Here is a 22,615-nt window from a genome sequence, read left to right on the forward strand (position 1 = left end):
AGTAAACATTTCCAAACATGGGCTGGAACGTCCCTTTCTGTTCTAACCAACCCCTCGGACAGGATTGAGGAGTACACTTCGGGAACGTTCAAGAAGATTGGATTCTTTCTGCACTGCAGCCAGTAGAATGACCCGTGGGGGACATATGAATAAAAAAAGTATTCCCTCGTTATGTCGATCACAACTTATTTATCTCATAATCACGACATAACAAAAGTGGACATATTGATGATAGATTGACAGTATGGCTGAGGCGGCAGATCCCATGGTGGATCAGAGCATATGTTTTTAGTGATTGCAACACTAAGGGATGGTACTGTATATTTCATGCTAACATCATGCTTTCGTTTTTGTTTGGAGCTCATTATCAGCAAGCTAAATGTCCCTCACCTTGAGCAAAAAGCTCTTGGGGCATCAAAGCCCTTGTTGGGCATTTAAGCCCAGAACGATGCCTGACAGGCAAATCTGTCTCCCAGGCTGTGTGTCACCCCCAAGACCACAGCCAGTTGCGTGCAAGAAACAACGCAGCAAACTTTATTAGTATTGTGAACGAGCTAGCTAACTAAACTCAGCAAAAAAATTAACGTCCTCACTGCCAACTGCGTTTATTTTCAGCAAACTGAACATGTGTAAATATGTGTATGAACATAAGATTCAACAACTGAGACGTAAACTGAACAAGTTCCACAGACATTTGACTAACAGAAATGGAATAATGTGTCCCTGAACAAAGGTAACAGTAACAGTCAGTATCTGGTGTGGCCATCAGCTGCATTAAGTATAGCAGTGCATCTCCTCCTCATGGACTGCACCAGATTTGCCAGTTCTTGCTGTGAGATGTTACCCCACTCTTCAACCAAGGCACCTGCAAGTTCCCTGACATTTCTGGGGGGAATGGCCCTATCCCTCACCCTCTGATCCAACAGGTCCCAGACATGCTCAATGGGATTGAAATCCGCCCTCCACCTCCAAAGTACAGGCCTCGGTGTAACGCTCATTCCTTCGACGATAAACACAAATCCATCAGTGAAGAGCACTTTTTGCCAGTCCTGTCTGATCCAGCGACGGTGGGTTTGTGCCCATAGGCGACGTTGCCGGTGATGTCTGGTGAGGACCTGCCTTACAACAGGCCTACAAGCCCTCAGTCCAGCCTCTCTCAGCCTATTGCGGACAGTCTGAGCACTGATCGAGGGATTGTGCGTTCCTGGTGTAACTCGAGCAGTTGTTGTTGCCATCCTGTACCTGTCCAACAGGTGTGATGTTCGGATGTACCAATCCTGTGCAGGTGTTGTTACACGTGGTCTGCCACTGCGAGGACGATCAGCTGTCCGTCCTGTCTCCCTGTAGCGCTGTCTTAGGCGTCTCACAGTACGGACATTGCAATTTATTGTCCTGGCCACATCAGCAGTCATCATGCCTCCTTGCAGCATGCCTAAGGCACGTTCACGCAGATGAGCAGGGACCCTGGGCATCTTTCTTTTGGTGTTTTTCAGAGTCAGTAGAAATGCCTCTTTAGTGTTCTAAGTTTTCATAACTGTGACCTTAATTGCTTAATTGCTGTTAGTGTCCTAACGACCATTCCACAGGTGCATGTTCATTAATTGTTTATGGTTCATTGAACAAGCTTGGGAAACAGTGTTTAAACCCTTTACAATGAAGATCTGTGAAGTTATTTGGATTTTTACAAATTATCTTTGAAAGACAGGGTCCTGAAAAATTGATGTTTCTTTTTTTGCTGAGTTTAGTTAGCTAGGTAGTCTTGTTAGCCAGTTAGCTAGCTCGTTATCTATGGTGGTTGTTAGCTTGCATAACTGATATACATACAGTTGGAGTCATTAAAACTAGTTTCCACTCCACAAATTTCTTGTTAACAAACTATAGTTTTGGCAAGTCGGTTAGGACATCTACTTTGTTTATGACACAAGTAATTTTTCCAACAAATTATTTCACTTATAAATCACTGTATCACAATTCCAGTGGGTCAGAAGATTACATACACTAAGTTGACAGTGCCTTTAAACAGCTTGTAAAATTTCAGAAAATGATGTCATGGCTTTAGAAGCTTCTAATAGGCTAATTGACATCATTTGAGTCAATTGGAGGTGTACCTGTGGATGTATTTCAAAGCCTACCTTGTATTTCAAGGCCTATCCCAACCGTGAAACACGGGGGTGGCAGCATCATGTTGTGGGGGTGCTTTGCTGCAGGAGGGACTGGTGCATTTCACAAAATAGATGACATCATGATGATGGAAAATTATGTGGATATATTGAAGCAACATCTCAAGACATCAGTCAGGAAGTTAAAGCTTGGTTGCAAATGGGTCTTGGAGTGGCCATCACAAAGCCCTCACCTCAATCCTATAGAAAATTTGTGGGCAGAACTGAAAAAGCGTGTTCGAGCAAGGAGGCCTACAAACCTGACTCAGTTACACCAGCTCTGTCAGGAGGAATGGGCCAAACTTCACCCAACTTCTTGTGGGAAGCTTGTGCAAGGCTACCCAAAACGTTTGACCGAAGTTAAACAATTTAAAGGCATTGCTACCAAATACTAATTGAGTGACCCACTTCTGACCCACTGGGAATGTGATGAAAGAAAAGCTGAAATAAATCATTCTCTCTACTATTATTCTGACATTTCACATTCTTAAAATAAAGTGGTGATCCTAATTGACCTAAGACAGGGAATTTTTGCTTGGATTAAATTTCAGGAATTGTGAAAAACTGAGTTTAAATGTATTTTCCATGGCATTAATCGTAAGAGTATGGGTGTTAACCCCGGTTATCTGTATCAATTTTCAATCTGGCCCTCATACCATCATGGCCACCCAATCACACCCAGCTTCCAATTGGCTCATTCATCCCCCCTCCTCACCCCTGTAACTATTCCCCAGGTCATTGTTGTAAATGAGAATGTTTTTTGTCAACTTACCTGGTAAAATAAGGGTTAAATAAAAAAAGACTGCTGCCTGTCAGGCATTGTTCAGGGCTTAAATGCCAGCATTTTGAACAACGCAGTTGCAGGGCTCCTTGATGATCTGGTTATTGTGCATCAGAACAAATGTATGGATGATATGTGGTACTTTTGAGTACCTCATGATCTCGATAAAAAAATATATTGTTAGGTCGTGATCACAAGAAAATTATCTTGTGATCTCGACAAAACTTATGTTATGTAGTGTTCATGAGATAAATAAGTTGTGATCTCGACATAAGGAACAATTTTCTTATTCATATGTCCTCTCTGGACTTCGATACAAAATAGAGGAGGGTTGTCTTACTTTTGTTTTGCTTTGGGGAGGGTTGGAGATGGAGGTCTTCACAGGTCCAACAGATCCATTATTTTGAGAGGGTCCGGGTACTATAGTCAGACTTTTGTCTCGGATCTGGGTGGGTCTGATATAATTGCCATAGTCTCGGGTATGTGCAATTAAAATTAATTTACTGACTGGACACGATTGGACCCGTCGTTTGTTTTATCATTGTTATTAATATTATTATATATCATTATTATAGGCCTATTTAAAATCTAAACCAGTTCTTTAAATATGCAAAAATATTTTTCTTTCATTTTATTGAGATATTTTCAGTGGCGAAATTAAGTTCGTACCGTCTTTTTAATGTTGTGCTCCGTACTTAGTCTAGTTTAAGATATGTCTATAGGGGCCTCCCGAGTGGCGCAGCGGTCTGGGGTTCGATCCCAGGCTGTTTCGTAGCCGACCATGACTGGGAGACCAATGAAGCTGCGCACATTTGTCCCAGCGTTGTCCAGTTTAGGGGAGGGTTTGGCCGGCCGGGATGTCCATGTCCCATCACGCTCTAGCGATTCCATGTGGCGGGCAGTGCGGCTTCGCAGGGCCGTGTTTCTGAGGACGCATGGCTCTTGACCTTCAGCTCTGCCGAGTCAGCACGGGAGTTGCAGCGATGGAACAAGACTGTATCTACCAATTAGAAATCACGAAAAAGGGGTTAAAAAAACAACTAAGATGGGTCTATAGGCGTCTTCCTTTATATTTACTTTTAAGGCCTACAGTGCCTTCGGAAAGTATTCAGACCACTTCACTTTTCCCACATTGTTACGTTACAGCATTATACTAAAATTGATTAAATAGTTTTTTTGCCCCATCAATCTACACATCAATGACAAAGCAAAAACAGATGTTGAAATTTTTGCTAATACAAAAAAAACATTTACATAAGTATTCAGACCCTTTACTCAGTACTTTGTTGAAGCACCTTTGGCAGTGATTACAGCATTGAGTCTTCTTGGGTATGACGCTACAAGCTTGGCACACCTGCATTTAGGGAGTTTCTCCCCTTCTTTTCTGCAGATCCTCTCAAGCTCTGTCAGGTTGGATGGGGAACGTTGCTGCACAGCTATTTTCAGGTCTCTCCAGAGATGTTCGATCGGGTTCAAGTACGGGCAATCTGGCTGGGCCACTCAAGGACATTCAGAGACTTGTCCCTAAGCCACTCCTGTGTTCTTGGCTGTGTGCTTAAGGTCATTGTCCTGTTGGAAGGTGAACCTTCGCCCCAGTCTGAGGTCCTGAGCGCTCTGGATCAGGTTTTCATCAAGGATCTCTCTGTACTCAGTAGTGTAATGTACTTAAGTAAAAATACTTTAAAGTACTACTTAAGTAGTTTTATGGCGTATCTGCACTTTACTACTTATATTGTTGGTTACTTTTACCTCACTACATTCCTAAAGAAAATAAAGTACTTTTTACTCCATACATTTTCCCTGACACCCAAAAGTACTCATTACATTTTGACAGGAAAATTCACACACTTATCAAGAGAACATCCCTAGTCATCCCTACTGCCTCTGATCTGGCGGACTCACTAAACACAAATGCTTAGTTTGTAAATTATGTCTGAGTGTTGGAGTGTGCCCCTGGCTCACCGTCAATAAAAATAAACAAGAAAATTGTGCTGTCTGGTTTGCTTAATATGAGGAATTTAAAATTATTTATACTTTCACAATTGATTCTTCAGTACGTTTTAACAATTCCATTTATTTTTGATACTTAAGTATATTTAAAACCAAATACTTTTAGACTTTTATTCAAGTAGTATTTGTCTAGGTGACTTTCACGAGTCATTTTCTATTAAGGTATCTTTACTCAAGTATGATAATTGAGTACTTTTCCCACCACGGTCTGTACTTTGCTCCTTTCATCTTTCCCTCTATCCTGACTAGTCTCCCTGCTGCTGAAAAACCTCCCCACAGCATGATGCTGCCACCACCATACTTCACCCTAGGGATGGTACCAGGTTTTCTCCAGACGTGATGCTTGGCATTCAGGCCAAAGAGATCAATCTTGCTTTCATCAGACCAGAGAATCTTGTTTCTCATGGTCGGTGCCTTTTGGCAAACTCCAAGCGGGCTGTCGTGCCTTTTACTGAGGAGTTGCTTCCATCTGGCCACTCTACCATAAATGCCTGATTGGCGGAGTGCTGCAAAGATGGTCGTCTTTCTGTAAGTTTCCCCCATCTCCACAGAGGAACTCTAGAGCTCTGTCAGAGTGACCATTGGGTTCTTGGTCACCTCCCTGACCAAGGCCCTTCTCCCCCGATTGCTCAGTTTGGCCGGATGGCCAGCTCTAGGAAGAGTCTTAGTGGTTCCAAACTTCTTCCATTTAAGAATGATGGAGGACAGTGTTCTTGGGGACCTTTAATGCTGCAGAGATTTTTTGGTACCCTTCCCCAGATCTGTGCCTTGACACAATCCTGTCTTGGAGCTTATAAAGACAATTATTTTGACCTCATAGCTTGGTTTTTGCTCTGACATGCATCGTCAACTGTGGGACCTTATATAGACAGGTGTGTGCCTTTCCAAATCATGTCCAATCAATTGAATTGACCACAGGTGGACTCCAATCAAGTTGTTGAAACGTCTCAAAGATGATCAATGGAAACAGAATGCACCTGAGCTTTATAACATAATCCTGCATAGAATGGCTAATTTGCTCATATTTGCAAAGGTTTACATGTGATTTGGCTGGAGGAGTGGGAGGAAGGAATATATACTGAACAAAAATATAAACGCAACATGTAAAGTGTTGGTCCCATGTTACATGAGCGGCAATAAAGGATTCCAGAAATGTTCCATACGCACAAAAAGCTTATTTCTCACATTCCTGTTAAGGAGCATATCGCCTTTTACAAGAATAATCACATTGTTTTCAAGTGAATACACAATTCTACTCAGCACAATAGCCCTGTGATTTAAATGTATCATTCCATTTGGGTCAGTTGTGGGTCTACTTTCCAGTTTATAAATTCTAGAAAGCCACAGTAGCAGGCATGCTTTATGTGTGGCATAAATACAACCAGTCACAATGTTTGGCTCTGATTAGGCTACTTCGTCTCCAGTAGGCTAGCTACGCACGTTTATCCAAAATATAATTTCAGCATCCGAACTGTGCAGAGGCTATTTGATGGAGAGACATCTGTTACAAAATACAGAAAAGTGTAATGACATTCAGAGATTGTCAAGCCAAGCCTTCGATGCTGAGTAGACCTACAAGGTAAGGAGGATTGTAGGACCATTTTCTGTTTGAGATTGACAGTCTATTTTATTGTGGTGTTGAAAATGCAAACCCTGCTATTAAAGTGACAGTCAGTTTGCTTCCCTTTTTGGTAGTGTGGTCCATTGGCACAGAAACCTGTCAGTGGAAAATGTGTTGCATATATTTGATATATTTATTAATATAGCATCAAAATGTTGAACATCTGATTTCTACCTAGCTGATCATTGTCTGCAGACGGCTTTGTTCTGTAATGTAATGAAACAAGCAGGGAGAGTTAGCTCGTCCGTGGTGGTCGGCGAACCCTCAACCTTCTGGCCTGTAGCCATGCGTGGCATCGACTGTGCCACAAAAGTATGCTACATTTTTTTGGGAGGGAAACATCGCTAATTTATTTGACAATATCCAGTGATGATTGAAATTTTAACATCAAAGAGAAAGAAAATAATGAACATCTTTATTAAATTAAATAAAAAGCTCTGAACATGTGATAAAGATGCATACATGGTATGCCTCAATCTTTATAGTTCACCAATAATGTTGTTACAGTTATTACTGTGTAATCACATCAGTACAACCCTGTCTTGAAGTGTTGTTGAAAGTAGCTGATATGTGTTACACATAAAACTAAAAACATAAATTGCCATAAACCAAATTAATGACAGGTTCTCAGAAAATAACATACACTGATCAGTATTCCAGAAGGCTTCTTTTGAGCGCTTCCTCTATCTCTGTGAAGATACGTTGGGGAGGAAGGGGAAACAGAACAAATATCAAATAATGTCAACTTCAATAAGACATGCTGCAGCACATAACTTGTGTCAGTGTCTAATGTTGTGACAATCTCAAAACCATCCAAAAAGTGTTCACAGTTCTCTACAGAAACTACAAACCACCAACTATCTGAATGTCCCAGTGTGCATTTAATGTTACTATGATTTGATTAGACATACTCACACTGAGGTTATTCTTCAAGCATGTAATGCTGGTAAAAAAGAGAAGTGTCATCTTGTTTTTATTTTGATACACCTACATGGCCTGGGCAACAGCTTCAAAGCTGACAGACAGAACCTTTCTGGCCATTCAAACAAGGCATCGTGCAAACGGTCAAAGCAAATGTAACTAATGAAAAGGTCCTCAAATAAACCAAGATAAGTAAAGGTGTTACACACCAATATCAAAGTCAGTTGGCTCTCTTGCTTCTTCCACACTTAAAGCCAAGGCACGCTTCATCTCCTCATCAGATTCATCTGAAACAAGAAAAATTGACAAAAAACAAGAGATTCTCTGTTTAAAAAACACAAAATTTCCAAGAAACCTTCTATAGCTATATAATGGCTAAGGCAGATGTCATTCACCAAATCACTGAACAGATGGGAAGACAAAAAAATAATCATCACCTCCATGAGCTTCAGTGTCATCTCTGACCTCATCCAAGTTCATAGCAATGGCATGTTTCACATCTTCAAACTCCTCCTCTATAAAATAAAAATACAGTAATAAATCAAATCAGTTTTCTAAGAGCAGGAAGGTCAGTGCAGTGGAAATGAATCATGGAAGATAGTCCAAAGCAGACTTGCCATTCACTTCTGGTTTGATCTCCACAGCAACCAGTGTCTTGACAGCAGAGGAAGCTGCTGCCTTCCCCGTATGACTCTCACCTCCATCCCTGGAGCTCAAGCAAGGCTCCAGAGGGCAGTGCTGGGAGTGGTAGTGGTTATGGAAACTGGGAACGTCCTTATGACTCTCCTGACAGGATCCACACACCACGTCAAAGGTATTCTCTAGCCCCAAGGCGTTGTGTTGAGAGTGGACATGAGTCTTTATCTGGGCAAAGGAGGACACCTGGACATCGCATGGTGCACACACGTAGCTGCATTCATCTTCACTGGATAGCCGCTTCATGCATCGTGTGAAGGTAGCCTTCCTTTCATCTTTGTCCTTTTCTGATGACATGCATGGACACAGACATTCATGCCTTTCACTGGCTGTTGCCAATGGACTGGAGTTGTAGTTTTCGGCCTCAGTGGGTCTATCAACCTCAGGCTCACCCATGCGGTAGTAGTCCTTACTGTGAAGGCCCCTATAGTGCTCTTGGAACTCCCCCTCAGTGTCATACTCCATGCTGTCACAGAGCCCGCAGAAGTACCGCGTCACTATTTGGTTGCTGTGCTCGTTCACACAGTGCCTGCGTACTGTGGCCTCCTTGAAGTACTTCTGTGGGCAGTGGCCACAGGCAAACCTCTGGAAACTGTGGTTGCTCACATCTCTGCAGTGCTTGTGCACAGCTTGCTCCGAGTTAAAGATGTCCTCACACATCCTGCAAATCCACCTCTCGTCCTGTTTGGGAGGAGATGTGGGAGTTGTAGTTCTAGTCCTGACATCAGTGAGGGCGCTTGGTCTGGGTCTGCCACTGGTGGAGGGTTTGGCATAGGGAATGGGAGCAGGCTCCTCGTCCGATACCGCTCTCTCCCTGAAGTAAGTGTGTCCACTGTGGGCCTCTGACACATGCAACAGGATGTCCTCGTGACGCGGCATGTCAACCTTGCACAGCCGGCAGTGGAAGAGGAAGTTTGAGAGGTGGGCACCGCCGTGAAAACGGCTCATGTGCAGGCGAGTGATGGACGACTCTCCCATATGCTTTCCACACACGCCACATTGATGGAAGATCTGATTGGCAGCGAAAAGGTGCTTGCTGGCCATGGCCTCCTCTGAAAAGCGCTGACCACACTCACAAAACCACGCGACTATCAAGCAACTCCTTGAGGGCCCAGCGCTGCCATTCAAAGCTCCCCCGCGTCTCTGGCGCTTGGCTGGGGATCCAACAGAATCACCTCTCTCCTTGTCCCTCTTCTGAGAGGGGGTTACAGGACCTTTTGACTGTTTGGGCCGTGACGTCGCTGCAGCCCTCTTGGCGTGTTGGATTTCATAGAAATTGCTGTAGTGCAGAATTGCCTTTTCCATGGTGCAGTTGACCTCAGTATTGTGCTGACTCAATTCTTTATGCCTCTCAACATCACCTTGGTGGAGGAACAGTTTGCAACACACAGCGCACTGGCCCAGCACTTGTAGTTGTTTCATGACCTGCACCACTGTTTTCTCTGCCTCAGCCCTGGCAGCGCCCTGTCTGCACTGCACACTGAGGCAGAAGGGAACAAAAAACAAGCAGAGATAACATTAACGAAATTAGATCATCTATCCATTAGGGCCGGAACGATACCAATATTGCGATACTTGTTAGTATCGTGGCAAGGCAACAAAACTTATTTAGGAAAACAGCCCGAATGTTGGAAACAAACATCATTATGTTGTGATCCAGCGTCACATTTATTTATTTTCCAAGCTACAGCACACAATATATTACATATTTCCATTTTTGCCATGCGAAGAATATTGCAATACTGGTATCGTCAAAACCCTATTATCCATATGATGGAAGTGAGGATTATAATCAAGGCCGTGGCTGCGGTGCCAAAGGATCTTGCAGTCATTGATTCAGCTTTGATCGAACTTTATTAAGCGAGCATCATTCATCACTGAAATTCACCAGAGTAGCCTTTTCTCTGGGCAGCCGTACAAGTAGAGCAGAGACTGTGTGAAGTAGGGAATCCCGCACATGCGCAGAAGCTTTGGATCTTTAGCTATTGGAAAGAGGGTGCCACTCTCTATAATCAATGATGTGTTAACTTTTTTGGGATAGGGGGCAGCATTTTCACTTTTGGATGAATAGCATGCCCAGAGTGAACTGCCTACTACTCTGTCCCAGATGCTAATATATGCATATTAGTATTACTATTGGATAGAAAACACTCTGAAGTTTCTAAAACTGTTTGAATGATGTCTGTGAGTATAACAGAACTCATATGGCAGGCGAAAACCTGAGAAAAATCCAACCAGAAAGTGGGATATCTGAGGTTGGTCGATTTTCAACTCAGTCCCTATTGAATGCACAGTAGGATATGGATCTGATCTGCTTCCTACGGCTTCCACTAGATGTCAACAGTCTGTAGAACCTTCAATGAGGCTTCTACTGTGATGTGGAGCCGGATGGGAGCTGTTTGAGTCAGTGGTCTGGCAAAGTGCCAGGTCCTGGTCACGCGCATTTCACATGATAGCGACCTGCGTTCCATTGCTTCTCTACACACAAAAGAATTCTCCGGTTGGAACGTTATTGAATATTTATGATAACAACATCCTAAAGATTGATTCTATACTAGTTTGACAAGTTTCTTCGACCTGTAATATTACTTTTTGAAGTTTTCGTCCGACGTTCGGCTGGACCTGCACGAGCGTTTGGATATGTGTACTAAACGTGCTAACAAAAGTAGCTACTTGGACATAAATAAATGGACATTATCGAACAAAACAACAATTTATTGTGGAACTAGGATTCCTGGGAGTGCATTCTGATGAAGATCATCAAAGGTAAAGGAATATTTATAATGTAATTTCTGATTTCTGTTGACTCCAACATGGCGGAATTTCTTTTTAATCTTCTGAGCGCCGTCTCAGATTATTGCATGGTTTGCTTTTTCCGTAAAGTTTTTTTGAAATCTGACACAGCGGTTGCATTAAGAACAAGTGTATCTTTAATTCTATGTAAAACATGTATCTTTCATCAAAGTTTATGATGAGTATTTATGTTATTTGACGTGGCTCTCTGCAATTTCTCCGAATATTTTGGAGGCATTTCTGAACATGGCGCCAATGTAAACTGAGGTTTTTGAATATAAATATTAACTTTATTGAACAAAACATATATGTATTGTGTAACATGAAGTCCTATGAGTGTCATCCGATGAAGATCATCAAAGGTTAGTGATTAATTTTATCTCTTTCTGCTTTTTGTGACTCCTATCTTTGGCTGGAAAAATGTCTGTCTTTTTTTGACTTGGTGGTGATCTAACATAATCATATGTTGTGCTTTCGCTGTAAAGCATTTTTGAAATCGGACACGATGGGTAGATTAACAAGATGTTTATCTTTCATTTGCTGTATTGGACTTGTTAATGTGTGAAAGTTACATATTTAAAAAATATATTTTGTATTTCCCGCGCTGCCTTTTCAGCGGAATGTTGTCGAGGGGTTCCGCTAGCGGAACGCATGTCCTAGACAGGTTTTAAATATGTATGTCCATGGTTATTTTTGTTTGTCTGTGTATAAGACAATAAATCAGTGTGTAACAATATGTACCTATACTGTAATTACACTTTACCTGCCTATTTAACAACCATGTAATTGCATGTACCATACTGACTTTAAAACTATACTAATAACACATACCGGTATAAACTTACTTGAAGTGGGCCTGTGCTTCCATGTGTGAGTTAAGCCCCTTCTGGCACGTCGTACATCTCACGCTGAATGAAACTTCCTTACACAAAGCAATGAGACGATTCTTTGCATATCGTGGGAAGGGAACTGGCAATGCTGTCCCTTTAGTTTCTTTTATCCAGAAAGAGAACAAAATATCTGGTTACACGTTTCAATGGAGGATACAAAGAAATAACTATTTCTTGAGCTGCATTGTTGGTTAAGTAAGCATTTCACGGTAAGGTCTACACCTGTTGTAATCGGTGCATGTGACAAATAAAATTGTATTTTATTTATTTAGTAGCAGTGTATTGGCTGTTATCCTGACCAAGCACTATTCATTCACACAAAATATTTGCTCTATAGAAATGCCAAACTGCATTAAAAAAAAAAAAAAAAAATTTAAAAGTCTATATGCCCCAAATATTTGCTCTTCCTGCCTAAATACAATTACCCGGGGCGATATATATATATATATGACTAAAGATGATTTACAGTGGAACAGGCAGTTGAGGCTTACCACTCATGATGATGGACTGAGAGAAGTGGTTTTTGGCCGACATATGCTGGAGGCACTCGTCCCTGATGTAAAAGAGGAGATAGCAGGCAGGGCAGGCGAAGCACACGATCGGCTGGCAGGTCTGAGTGTGGTCATGGTCTTCATCAGGGGAGGACAGCTTAAGAAAATAAGAATAGAGAATTGTTACACACAGTACAAGTTTAAGACTTTGTCTGGATTGAAATCTGTATCCAATATCTGTGGTTGAAAATAAATTAATACTTAAATATCCTTATTTTAGTTTAAGAGACAAAATAGTATGGCAATCACTGAAGAACAAACTAGTTTGAGACTATCCCATCAACAGTACCTGAAACTGTAATATCCTGTTTCTCAGAGTCGTGGCTGAACGAGGTCATGGATATACATCTCGCTGGTGTTTCTATGCATCGTCAAGATCGGAAGGCAGACTCGGGTAAGACAAAGGGAGGAGGGGTGTGTCTCTGGTGCGCAATCTCTAATGTTAAGGAAGTCTGGAGTTTTTACTCGCCTGAGTTAGAATACCTCATGATAAACTGCAGACCATACTACTTACCAAGAGAGTTTATCAATATTTTTCATAGCTGTCTTTTTACCACCATAAACCTATGCTGGCACTAAGACCTCTCAATGACGAAGCGGACGGGAAGCTACCACATATGTTCCGTGATTCATCCGATAACATTGAGGAGTTCACCACATCAGTCACCGGCTTCGTTAATAAGTGCATCGATGACGACGTCCTCACAGTGACATACATACACTGAATAAAAATATAAAACGCAACATGTAAAGTGTTGGTCCCATGTTTCATGAGCTGAAATAAAAAATTCCAGAAATGTTCCATACACAAAAACATCTCTCAAATTGTGCACAAATTTGTTTACAACCCCGTTAGTGAACATTTCTCCTTTGCCAAGATAATCCATCCACCTGTCTGGTGTGGCATATCAAGAAGCTGATTAAAAAGTATGATCAATACACAGGGGCACCTAGTGCAGGGGACAATAAAAAGCCACTTTAAAATGTGCAATTGTGTCACACAACACCACAAGTTTGTATCAAGTTGAGGGAGCGTGACATTGGCATGCTGACTGAAGGAATGTCCACCAGAGCTGTTGCCAGAGAATTTAATGTTCATTTCTCTACCATAAGCTGCCTCCAACATCATTTTAGAGAATTTGGCAGTACGTCCAACGAGCCTCACCACCGCAGACCATGTGTTACCACGCCAGCCCAGAACCTCAACATCCGGCTTCTTCATCTGCGGGATTGTCTGAGACCAGCCACCCGGACAGCTGATGAAACTGAGGAGTATTTCTGTCTGTAATAAAGCCCTTTTGTGGGGGAAAACTCATTCTGACTGGCTTGGCCTGGCCTGGCTGCCAAGTGGGTTGGCCTATGCCCTCCAAGGCCCACCCATGGCTGCACCCCTGCCCAGTCATGTGAAATCCATAGAATAGAGCCTAATTAAATGATTTCAAATGACTAATTTCCTTATATGAACTGTAACACAGTTAAATCTTTGAAATTGTTGCTTTTATATTTTTGTCACAATGTATGAAATCAACATTTGAACCATAGTTATTGGACAATTGCTCTTTTGGATGGCAATTTATGAAAATTCAGTCTGGGAAAAATTACTGTTTTTCAGTTCCTTGCTGTAAAACAGTATATCGGCAGATATATCAGTAAGTTGTCCACCCCAAAAATCTGATTCGGACCCCTCCCCCCAGAGAAAGTCGCACAAAATGTACAATGGACTGTTCTCTCTAATACCGCATGGCAAGCGAGACCAGTGCAGTCTGGAACCAACAACACCCTGAACAGCTTCTATCCCCAATCATAAGACTGCTAAACAAGGCTGCTAAATAGCTAATCAAATGGCTACCCGGACTACCGGCATTGACCCTTTTTTGCACCAACTCACTTGTACTGACTATATGCACATACACTGTACTCTACCCACACACATACATACACCGACACCCCAACACACACACGAGCACTACATACATACACACACAAAATCCACACTGTCGCCACACACTCACTACATACGCTGCTGCTACAGCAAAGTCTATTATTTATCCTGTTGCCTAGTCAGTTTACCCCTATCAATATGTACATAGCTACCTCAAATCGACTTGCTACTGGTACTCCCTGTATATAGCCATGTTTGTTATTTGTACTTGTTATTCACTGTGTATTTATTCCTCTTGTCACTATTTATATTTGATATTTTTCTCTGCATTGCTGGAAAAGGACCCGTAAGAATTTTCACTGTTAGTCTACACCTGTTAACAAAGCATGTGACAAATAAAATAACATTCCATTTTTTATTTGGGTCACAGCTAAATGCTGCTCTCTACTGCATTGGTAGTGATAGATGTCAACACTATTTTCTTAGTGATCATTTTGAGGTCCTCCATCCAATAACAAAATATGTTTCAGGAATGTGAAGTATTGTTACACTGTTTATGTTTTCAACCTCCTACTGAGAACCAAACAGGAAGGCACTACTGTGTGAAGGTGGTCGACCGGACTACCAAAACGGCATTCAAAAATTCAATTTTTCCCTAATGGTATTTGATTCCTTTACTTTAGGGCTATCGGTAGGTATAATTACTGCATAGAGCACATTTGAATGACAGCAGTGACTGAACACAATTCAAAGTGCAGCCATTTCTAACAGTAGTTGATTTTACAGGCATAACCAACCTTTGACTGCTGATGCACCTTCCAAGCTTCTTTGGTTTCAAAATTAAGACCACAAGCAACGCAAGCAAACAGCTCGGTTGGGCTTCCTTTCAGGTAGATGGTTGGGTCACAAGGAGAGTGGTCAAACCTGCAGACAGAAAAAAAAGGTTCTCAGGGCTAAATTAAAAGTAGGTTGTTTATTATGTATAATGGTTATAGAAATATAAATCTCATAATTTAACCTTTTCAAGTGACCTTCTAGGAGAGGTACGTTGTCATAAACCCGACCACAGTTGATCACTGGACAGGTATGTGTGGATGAGCTACCGGTGGGAAAGGGGACCTGTCTGCGTCTCCAGCTAGCTCCAGTATTGACACCTAAGAACAGACAATGGTAAGACTGAGATCCTGCTTTTCTACAAAATTAAATTAAATTTCATGTGTGCCTGTAGCGCTGATCTAGGATCCGTTTTGAACACGGGCCCAGATCTTAAGTAAAAAAAAAAAGAAGCCTTCCAAGGCTAACTAGACTACATTACCTGGCATCTTTAACCACATATCCACACAGCGCTTGGCGTCATATGCGTTACCATTGGGACTAAATGCCAGCTCCTGCCGTCCATGAGCCTTTTGTGAGATTTGCTTCTCCTGAAATAAGGCAAGCATTGACATGACCAATATGAAGAACTGTGAAAAGAGACAATAGCACCCACAAAAGACAAATACACAACAAGCTGCAATGGCTAATATGATGATCATACCAGTTTGAACTTTGTGTCCTTACCTTGAAGGCTTCACACTTCTCTGCTCTTTCCTTTTTCGCCACAGCCACTTGGCGAGCTAATCTGTCCAAAGTGGAGGTGACCTGAGCTTTCTGTCGCTCAATCTCATCTTCAATCTTAACAATAATACAAAAAAGTACACAAAACATATTACATACATAACATGTAACTTTTTGGAACTGGTCTTCCAACCACCTTTCCATGTCATTACAGTTTGTATTAAATGTATTATCTTTCACTTGACACACTCACTGTCTCGGCTGTGGGTAAACTTCCATCGTCTTCCCCATCACTCAGTAAATCAATACATTCCAGTACAGGTCTGAGTGGAGCCTCCTAAAACGAGATAGTTAAATGGATGAGACACTGTCTGATACTGTGTCATTCAAACACTTGACTCTTCTGGACACTGTCTTAAAAGGTGTTTTTTCTTGACAGTTGTATAAAAATATACTGACTCACACTAACCAAGTTATGGTCAATTTCATTTAAACTAATGCATTGGATGAAAATGTTTAATGTTAATTATTACCCCTAACTTTCCTGGAAAGGTGAATGGCAACATAGCTAGTAGAGAAACCTTTGAACCCTGTTCCTACAAATGACAAATCACTTACTGACACAAACTCCACCTCATCTTCATCATTTGCTCCAATTGGGGAGGACATTGATTTTATCTGGAGAAAACAATTACATAAAAAACAGACAACTCAACCAAATCGCACAGATAATCAACAACGTTGTCAAAATGATTGTCTATCAACGTCTTCAGTATTATGTCTGGCTGGACGGATGACAAATGGCTAACTTACATTGTTACAATGTTAACGTTCGCTATCTAGCTGCAATTTAACAATTGTTTGTTTTCATGCAAGCCTACTCCAATCTGCCATCGCGTGTGGGTTCAAGACTAGTTAGCTATAATCCCTTCTAGTACTAGTGTGAATGACTGCTCCAACACTTATGCTGACTAGCTAGTTAGTTTATGCTGACTAGCTAGTTAGCTTTTTAGCTAGCTAGTTAGTTAGTTGAAACATGGAAGAAAACACGTTAGACAGCTTGCTTACTGTACTTGCACAACAAGCTGGTAGCTATATCTCTAAATTAATGCAAATATTCGGTAAACAATGTAACTAGCCAACTAGTTTGATAGATAACTAGCTAGCTAATTATCGTTAAGGTAAATTATGAAAATAATAAGCACGAGCAGACACTCACAAAATTGCGTTTTCGCGCAAACGGAATTGTTGATCTCCTGCGGGTGTTCCTGGGATATGGAGTTCTAATGAAAGGCTCACGGCGGGGCTGCAGCCGCATTGTGGGGAAAAGTGGAAAAATAATTCGTCCTCGTCATTAATTCATTAATTATGAAGGCAATTATTTTTATTGGAAAAAAATTACACATTTGATATTTTAGTAAAAATAAAAATATAAATTATGGAACATAATTTTCATTCCATGTCAAATACTCAATGTCAAAAACGTCCTCTGTGCTTTATCTTAGCCAGCTGGCCTACTAGCAATTTTCTATTTAGCAGAGTAATTTCATGACAAATGGGCCTATACTAGGCCTATGTGTTATTACAGCCTAACCTTATAGCCTACATGGCCTTTTTCATCCTACAGTATTCTAATCATGTATCGGAGACTATACATTTAAGCAGGTTAATGATAGAGACTGATCATGATTCCCGGGCTGACACCTTTAAATATCTTCCATCTGCAACATCTTTGCTGTGCTGAGCTCAGAGATGCATGATGCTTACTCCCCCTGCTTGAGTTGTAAAAAAGCTCTTCGGCTGAGTCATGGATTGGTGCTTTAAAATACGTTATTGAAATCAATAGAACTGTAGAATAGTCTGTAGCGTAGCCCATGTTTCTGGCTGCGATGAGAAATTCACTATATCCTGTGTCAATATATTCGTTCGCTTTCAGCATTTAGGGCAGTATACGTGGAGCCGGATATCTGTGTGGAGGTGGCGCTGCCCTACATCGCGTTTTATAATGATTGCTGCGGCGTTTTTGGTTTTATTAAGACCGTATAGTATTCAAGTTGTCTTGTTATTATTGCTGCTATTGGTGGGAACTATTGCAACAATTCTCTTTTTCTGTTGCTGGCATCGGAGGCTTCGTAACGGGAAACATCCTATTAAATCCGTGCTTTCAGGGCGCTCAAGGAGTCGCGGTGAGTAGAGGCGTCAGCATCTCCAAGCAGTGCGGCTAATCCACCAAACCAAATGCGTGGCATGTCTGTAATATGTTCAAGCATTTTCACACGATAACCTGTTAAATAGGTTATAACCTAAACTGTACCATGTGCTATTTTTAGCTGTTTGACACACTTGAATTGCCATTATTTTCAGCAGATAAACATAGCCTATAGGCTACAGTTTAGACTGCTATGTGCATAGCCTTGAGGATGAAATCATCTATTAGGCTACTGTCAGTGTCCAAATGTATCTTGTCCACCTTATTCACAGGTGTACTGTAACGTACACAGTATTAATTTGTCTTATGGTATCCTATTATATCATTATGATATCCTAAATGTAGCCATAGACAACAGGCCTCATATGTGGTGTGTTTGAAGGTATCCGAGTGTTAGAAAATATTTTCATTTGTCCTAGAAGCTGGTCTCCGGACGCATCATTTTCGATCAGAGGTAATCAATCATTGGTTAGGCTATTACTTCTGTCAAGGTCAGTAAGTAGACATTTTTTATTTATCCAAATACAAGATTGTGAAGGAAGTATAATGGTGCTCTGTGTTACTTTTATTATACTTTACCGGTATACTTTTTGGATTTGTTGGTGTGCTATTGTTACACTAGTGTTATGCGCATTGCGCATGTGTGATCAATAAATAAAGTGACTGATTCTGCACTTTCTGCAGTTTGACTGTAATTCTGAAAAAAATGATCCACATTGTAATGAAAAATGACAAAATATGCCTATATAGGCTAAAACAAATTGTACATTAAAAACCAACTACACTGAACAAAAATATAAACGCAACATGCAACAATTTCAAAGATTTTACTGAGTTACAGTCAGTATCTGGTGTGACTGCTATTTGCCTCATGCAGCGTGACACATCTCCTTCTCATAGAGTTGATCAGGCTGTTAATTGTGGCCTGTGGAATGTTGTCCCACTCCTCTTCAATGGCTGTTCGAAGTTGCTAGATATTGGCGGGAACTGGAACATGCTGTCATATACATTGATCCAAAGCATCCCAAACATCCTCAATGGGTGACATGTCTAGTGAGCATGCAGGCCATGGAAGAACTGGGAAATGTGCAGCTTCCAGGAGTTGTGTACAGATCCTTGCGACATGGGGCCGTGATGACAAGCACACAGATGAGCTTCCCTGAGACTGTTTCTGACAGTTTGTGCAGAAATTCTTCAGTTGTGCAAACCCACAGTTTCATCAGCTGTCTGGGTGGTTGGTATCAGACAATCCCGCAGGTGAGGAAGCCGGATGTGGAGGTCCTGGGCTGGCTTGGTTACATATGGTCTGCGGTTGTGAGGCCGGTTGGATGTACTGCCAAATTCTCTAAAACAATGTTTCTGGTAGAGAAATTAACATTAAATTCTCTGGCAACCGTTCTGGTGGACATTCCTGCAGTCAGTGTGCCAATTGCACACTCCCTCAACTTGAGACATCTGTGGCATTGTGTTGTGTGACAAAACTGCACATTTTAGAGTGGCCTTTTATTGCCCCCAGCACAAGGTACACCTGTGTAATGATTATGCAGCTTAATCAGCTTCTTGATATGCCACACCTGTCAGGTGGATGTATTGTCTTGGCAAATGATAAATGATCACTAACAGAGATGTAAACAAATGTGTGCACAAAATTTAAGAGAAATAAGCATTTTGTACAAATGGAACATTTTTGGGATATTTTATTTCAGCTCATGAAACATGGGACCAACACTTTACATGTTGCATTTATATTTTTGTTCAGTATACTTAATTACACAATTATACTATTAGATCCTGTAGCTATACAAAACCCCATTTTCATCCATTAATTGCAATATGTGTCAGTGTGATTCATAATAATATATTGATCATCCAAATAGTTATATGTCTCAAGCATATTAAACGATTTCAGCATATTTTTCTCTCTCCTTTTGGACATGATGTGCCATGTTTTTACAGGGCTTCAGGCACAGCCCGCGCCATGCCAGGAGGGCGCGCGCTCGAGTTGCAGAGGAAAAGCCTCTTGTCGAAATTCCCGAGAGTGAGCATCAAAGTGACTCATCCACAACTGTGAGAAAACGAAAAGTGAAGAAGAGAGTCCTTCCAGACTTCTATCACTCAGTACAAGTCACCCCAACACGCAAACCCGTAGGTATATTATTGGGTAATATAGCCTAAATCCAGCAGCCATAGTCATTTATGCTATCTATTCTAAATTAAATCTGCATGGTCAATTAACACTAGGCCGATTTATTTTATATTTTTCAATTGACAAGTATAGGCTACATCGATGATATGTTTCCTTAAATTAATTACCCATTTAAAATTGTAACCAATTTAAAATGCGCGCGTAATCCCCATTGACATCGATGCAATGGATGGTTTTTAAGCGCCAGTTTTCCTTCAATAGTTTGGCCTTCTGTACCACATCATGCCTTGGTACGCTGTTATTCGAAAAGCTATTGCAGCTTGACATTTTATGAACACTGACAAATGTTAAAGTTGAAGCCTTAAAATGTATTCAATTTCTTGATATTGCCCATGTTGTCATTTTGCATGTTGACACACGCATCAAACAAACATTTGACATATACCATGCCATAATGTTGCTGCAACTGAATTATTCTCGATTGTTTATATTAACAATCATCTCAGTTGTAGGCTACAACCCTTAAACCTCACCATATGCCAAACTCATTAGGCTACTGGGGGTAAAACAGGATGTAGTGCTAGAAAATGAAGGTTGGTTCATATGTACTTTTGGGTGTCTACATTTTCTTAGTTTACTCTGGATAAATCTAGCTCAGTATGGACTTTCAAGTTACAACTGAGTATCAGGAAGTTACTGAAACAATGTATAGACCTCTTTGTGTTATGATTACATTGTTTCAAATGGCCAATATTACAATTACCTCTAGAATAAATAAAACAATTGTGTAGGCCTATTTGCAATAGATCATCAATGTCAATTTGAATGTTTCTTTTCCCAAATGTATAATGTTTGGTTTTTGTAAACATGGACATTTACTGATGGATCCTTTTCTCTTGTATCCTCAAGTTCTCAAGAAATATATTGATTCTTAATTTATTATTCAATGTATGGTAATAGCAATAGACTACCATTGAACAATTTTTTAATAATTATTCTAAATTGCTATGGGACTTTTTCAATTCACACATAAGAAAGTATGAAAGCAAATATTAACCCATCACATCAATGCAATTTTTATTGTCCTGTTCCTGACATAATTCTGGGTGTTGTAGTCTTGTAGGAAGGTATATGGAGAACGTTACTACCAATACTCAACGCTATTGACGTAACCGAGAAAAAAGTAAGTTGAGTATGAGTGGTGACTCACCAAGTATGTGGCGGGCGGGCTTGTCAATCTCCTAAAACAAGTGTTTAGTTATGCTTTGTTTGAGGTGGTGGGTTTCTCCTAACACTATGGTCACAATAAAGATAATATGGGCCGAAGCATTGTAGCGACCTTTAAGTAACTGTCCAGTCTTTCCAGATTTCTATGAAATATGGCCTATTATTAATTCAATTATGAGTGAAATAGTTTCCCTCCCAATAAATGGCAATTAAGTATGTTAAAAGGCAGCTTTTCTGTGTTGGAATGGTGCGGGCGTACCCCAACAATAGTGGTGTGGCCTTATAGCGGTCATTAAAAATATATGGAGTGGCTGCTGATCCAACTTTTCCCAGACCTTTTTTCCCAAACCTTTTTTTCCTGGACTAAAGGTCCCGAAGCTACTGCGCATGTGCGGATCACGGTCTACGCATCTGTTTCTTTACCTCTACTTAACACACATGGTTGTGGTCTTCCCTTCACATTTCCAACTGTCAATCATGAATGATAATTCTTCAGGTTTTACCAGTAAAACTTTCATGCAGCATTTGCATACCAACCATTTGATCTCAATCAGTTTCATGAGGATATGCATTTAGATCTTCTTGTTATACAGTGTTGTTTCGAAGTAGCCTACAGTGTTGTTTTGAATGATGTACAGTGAGCGAATTTTAGAGCAGATGGTGTTAACCAACTGTAGCATAGTCAAGTATTTTGCCTTGTGGCGCATGCTGTTGTGTATTGCCCCCATGAGAGAAAAATGCAGTGGTGTTTTTGTCTTACAGTAATGTTATACTATGCTTTTATATTCGGTTCAGTTATGTAGAATACGATCATTATGTGATCATGGAAACATAGATTCAGCTTTGATCTAACTTTATTAAATTGGTAAGTCTACCATTTGTAAGAGTTGCCTTTTCTCTATAGCTAGAGCAGTGACTGTGTGTAAAGTATAGAACGCGATCTGCACATGCTCATAAGCTCTAGTCTGGGAAAAGTCAGGCTCTGCAGCCACAGCCTTAAAAATATTAATGTCAGTAGACTGCTGATTGGCCAGCTCATCCTCCTCAGGATGATGACATTATCCTCCATGAGGAAATAGCAAGCATTTTTTAAACAATCTGTTTGAGATACCAGTTTGAGGTGAGGTTTTTGAAGTGTTTTTTTCTCCAAATTATGCTTTGGCCGCTTATGA

The 22,615-nt window shown here is 40.8% G+C and overlaps 2 protein-coding genes across 2 annotated transcripts in view; one reads left to right on the forward strand and one right to left on the reverse strand.

The window, feature by feature from the left end:
* Window positions 1-6,969: 6,969 nt before the first annotated feature.
* LOC120046635 (E3 SUMO-protein ligase ZNF451-like) lies at window positions 6,970-17,151 on the reverse strand. Its single transcript, XM_038992024.1, has 13 exons — window positions 17,081-17,151; window positions 16,480-16,539; window positions 16,115-16,198; window positions 15,865-15,978; window positions 15,620-15,728; window positions 15,323-15,458; window positions 15,102-15,228; window positions 12,363-12,519; window positions 11,827-11,974; window positions 8,110-9,668; window positions 7,930-8,007; window positions 7,702-7,779; window positions 6,970-7,260 (listed from the first exon to the last, which is right to left on the reverse strand). The coding sequence occupies exons 2-13, from the start codon at window positions 16,528-16,530 to the stop codon at window positions 7,220-7,222; spliced, it is 2,682 nt and encodes an 893-aa protein (XP_038847952.1). The 5' UTR covers window positions 16,531-16,539; window positions 17,081-17,151; the 3' UTR covers window positions 6,970-7,219.
* Window positions 17,152-17,723: 572 nt separating this feature from the next.
* Window positions 17,724-22,615, forward strand: part of LOC120045929 (dystonin-like) — a 195,751-nt gene continuing 190,859 nt past the window's right edge. The window contains exons 1-3 of the mRNA XM_038990855.1: window positions 17,724-18,047; window positions 18,490-18,524; window positions 20,027-20,215. Coding sequence (XP_038846783.1) covers window positions 17,867-18,047; window positions 18,490-18,524; window positions 20,027-20,215 — 405 coding nt within the window. The 5' untranslated portion in view covers window positions 17,724-17,866. The remainder of the gene's footprint in view (window positions 18,048-18,489; window positions 18,525-20,026; window positions 20,216-22,615) is intronic.

Source organism: Salvelinus namaycush, chromosome 4 (assembly GCF_016432855.1).
Source record: "Salvelinus namaycush isolate Seneca chromosome 4, SaNama_1.0, whole genome shotgun sequence".
NCBI lineage: Eukaryota > Metazoa > Chordata > Actinopteri > Salmoniformes > Salmonidae > Salvelinus > Salvelinus namaycush.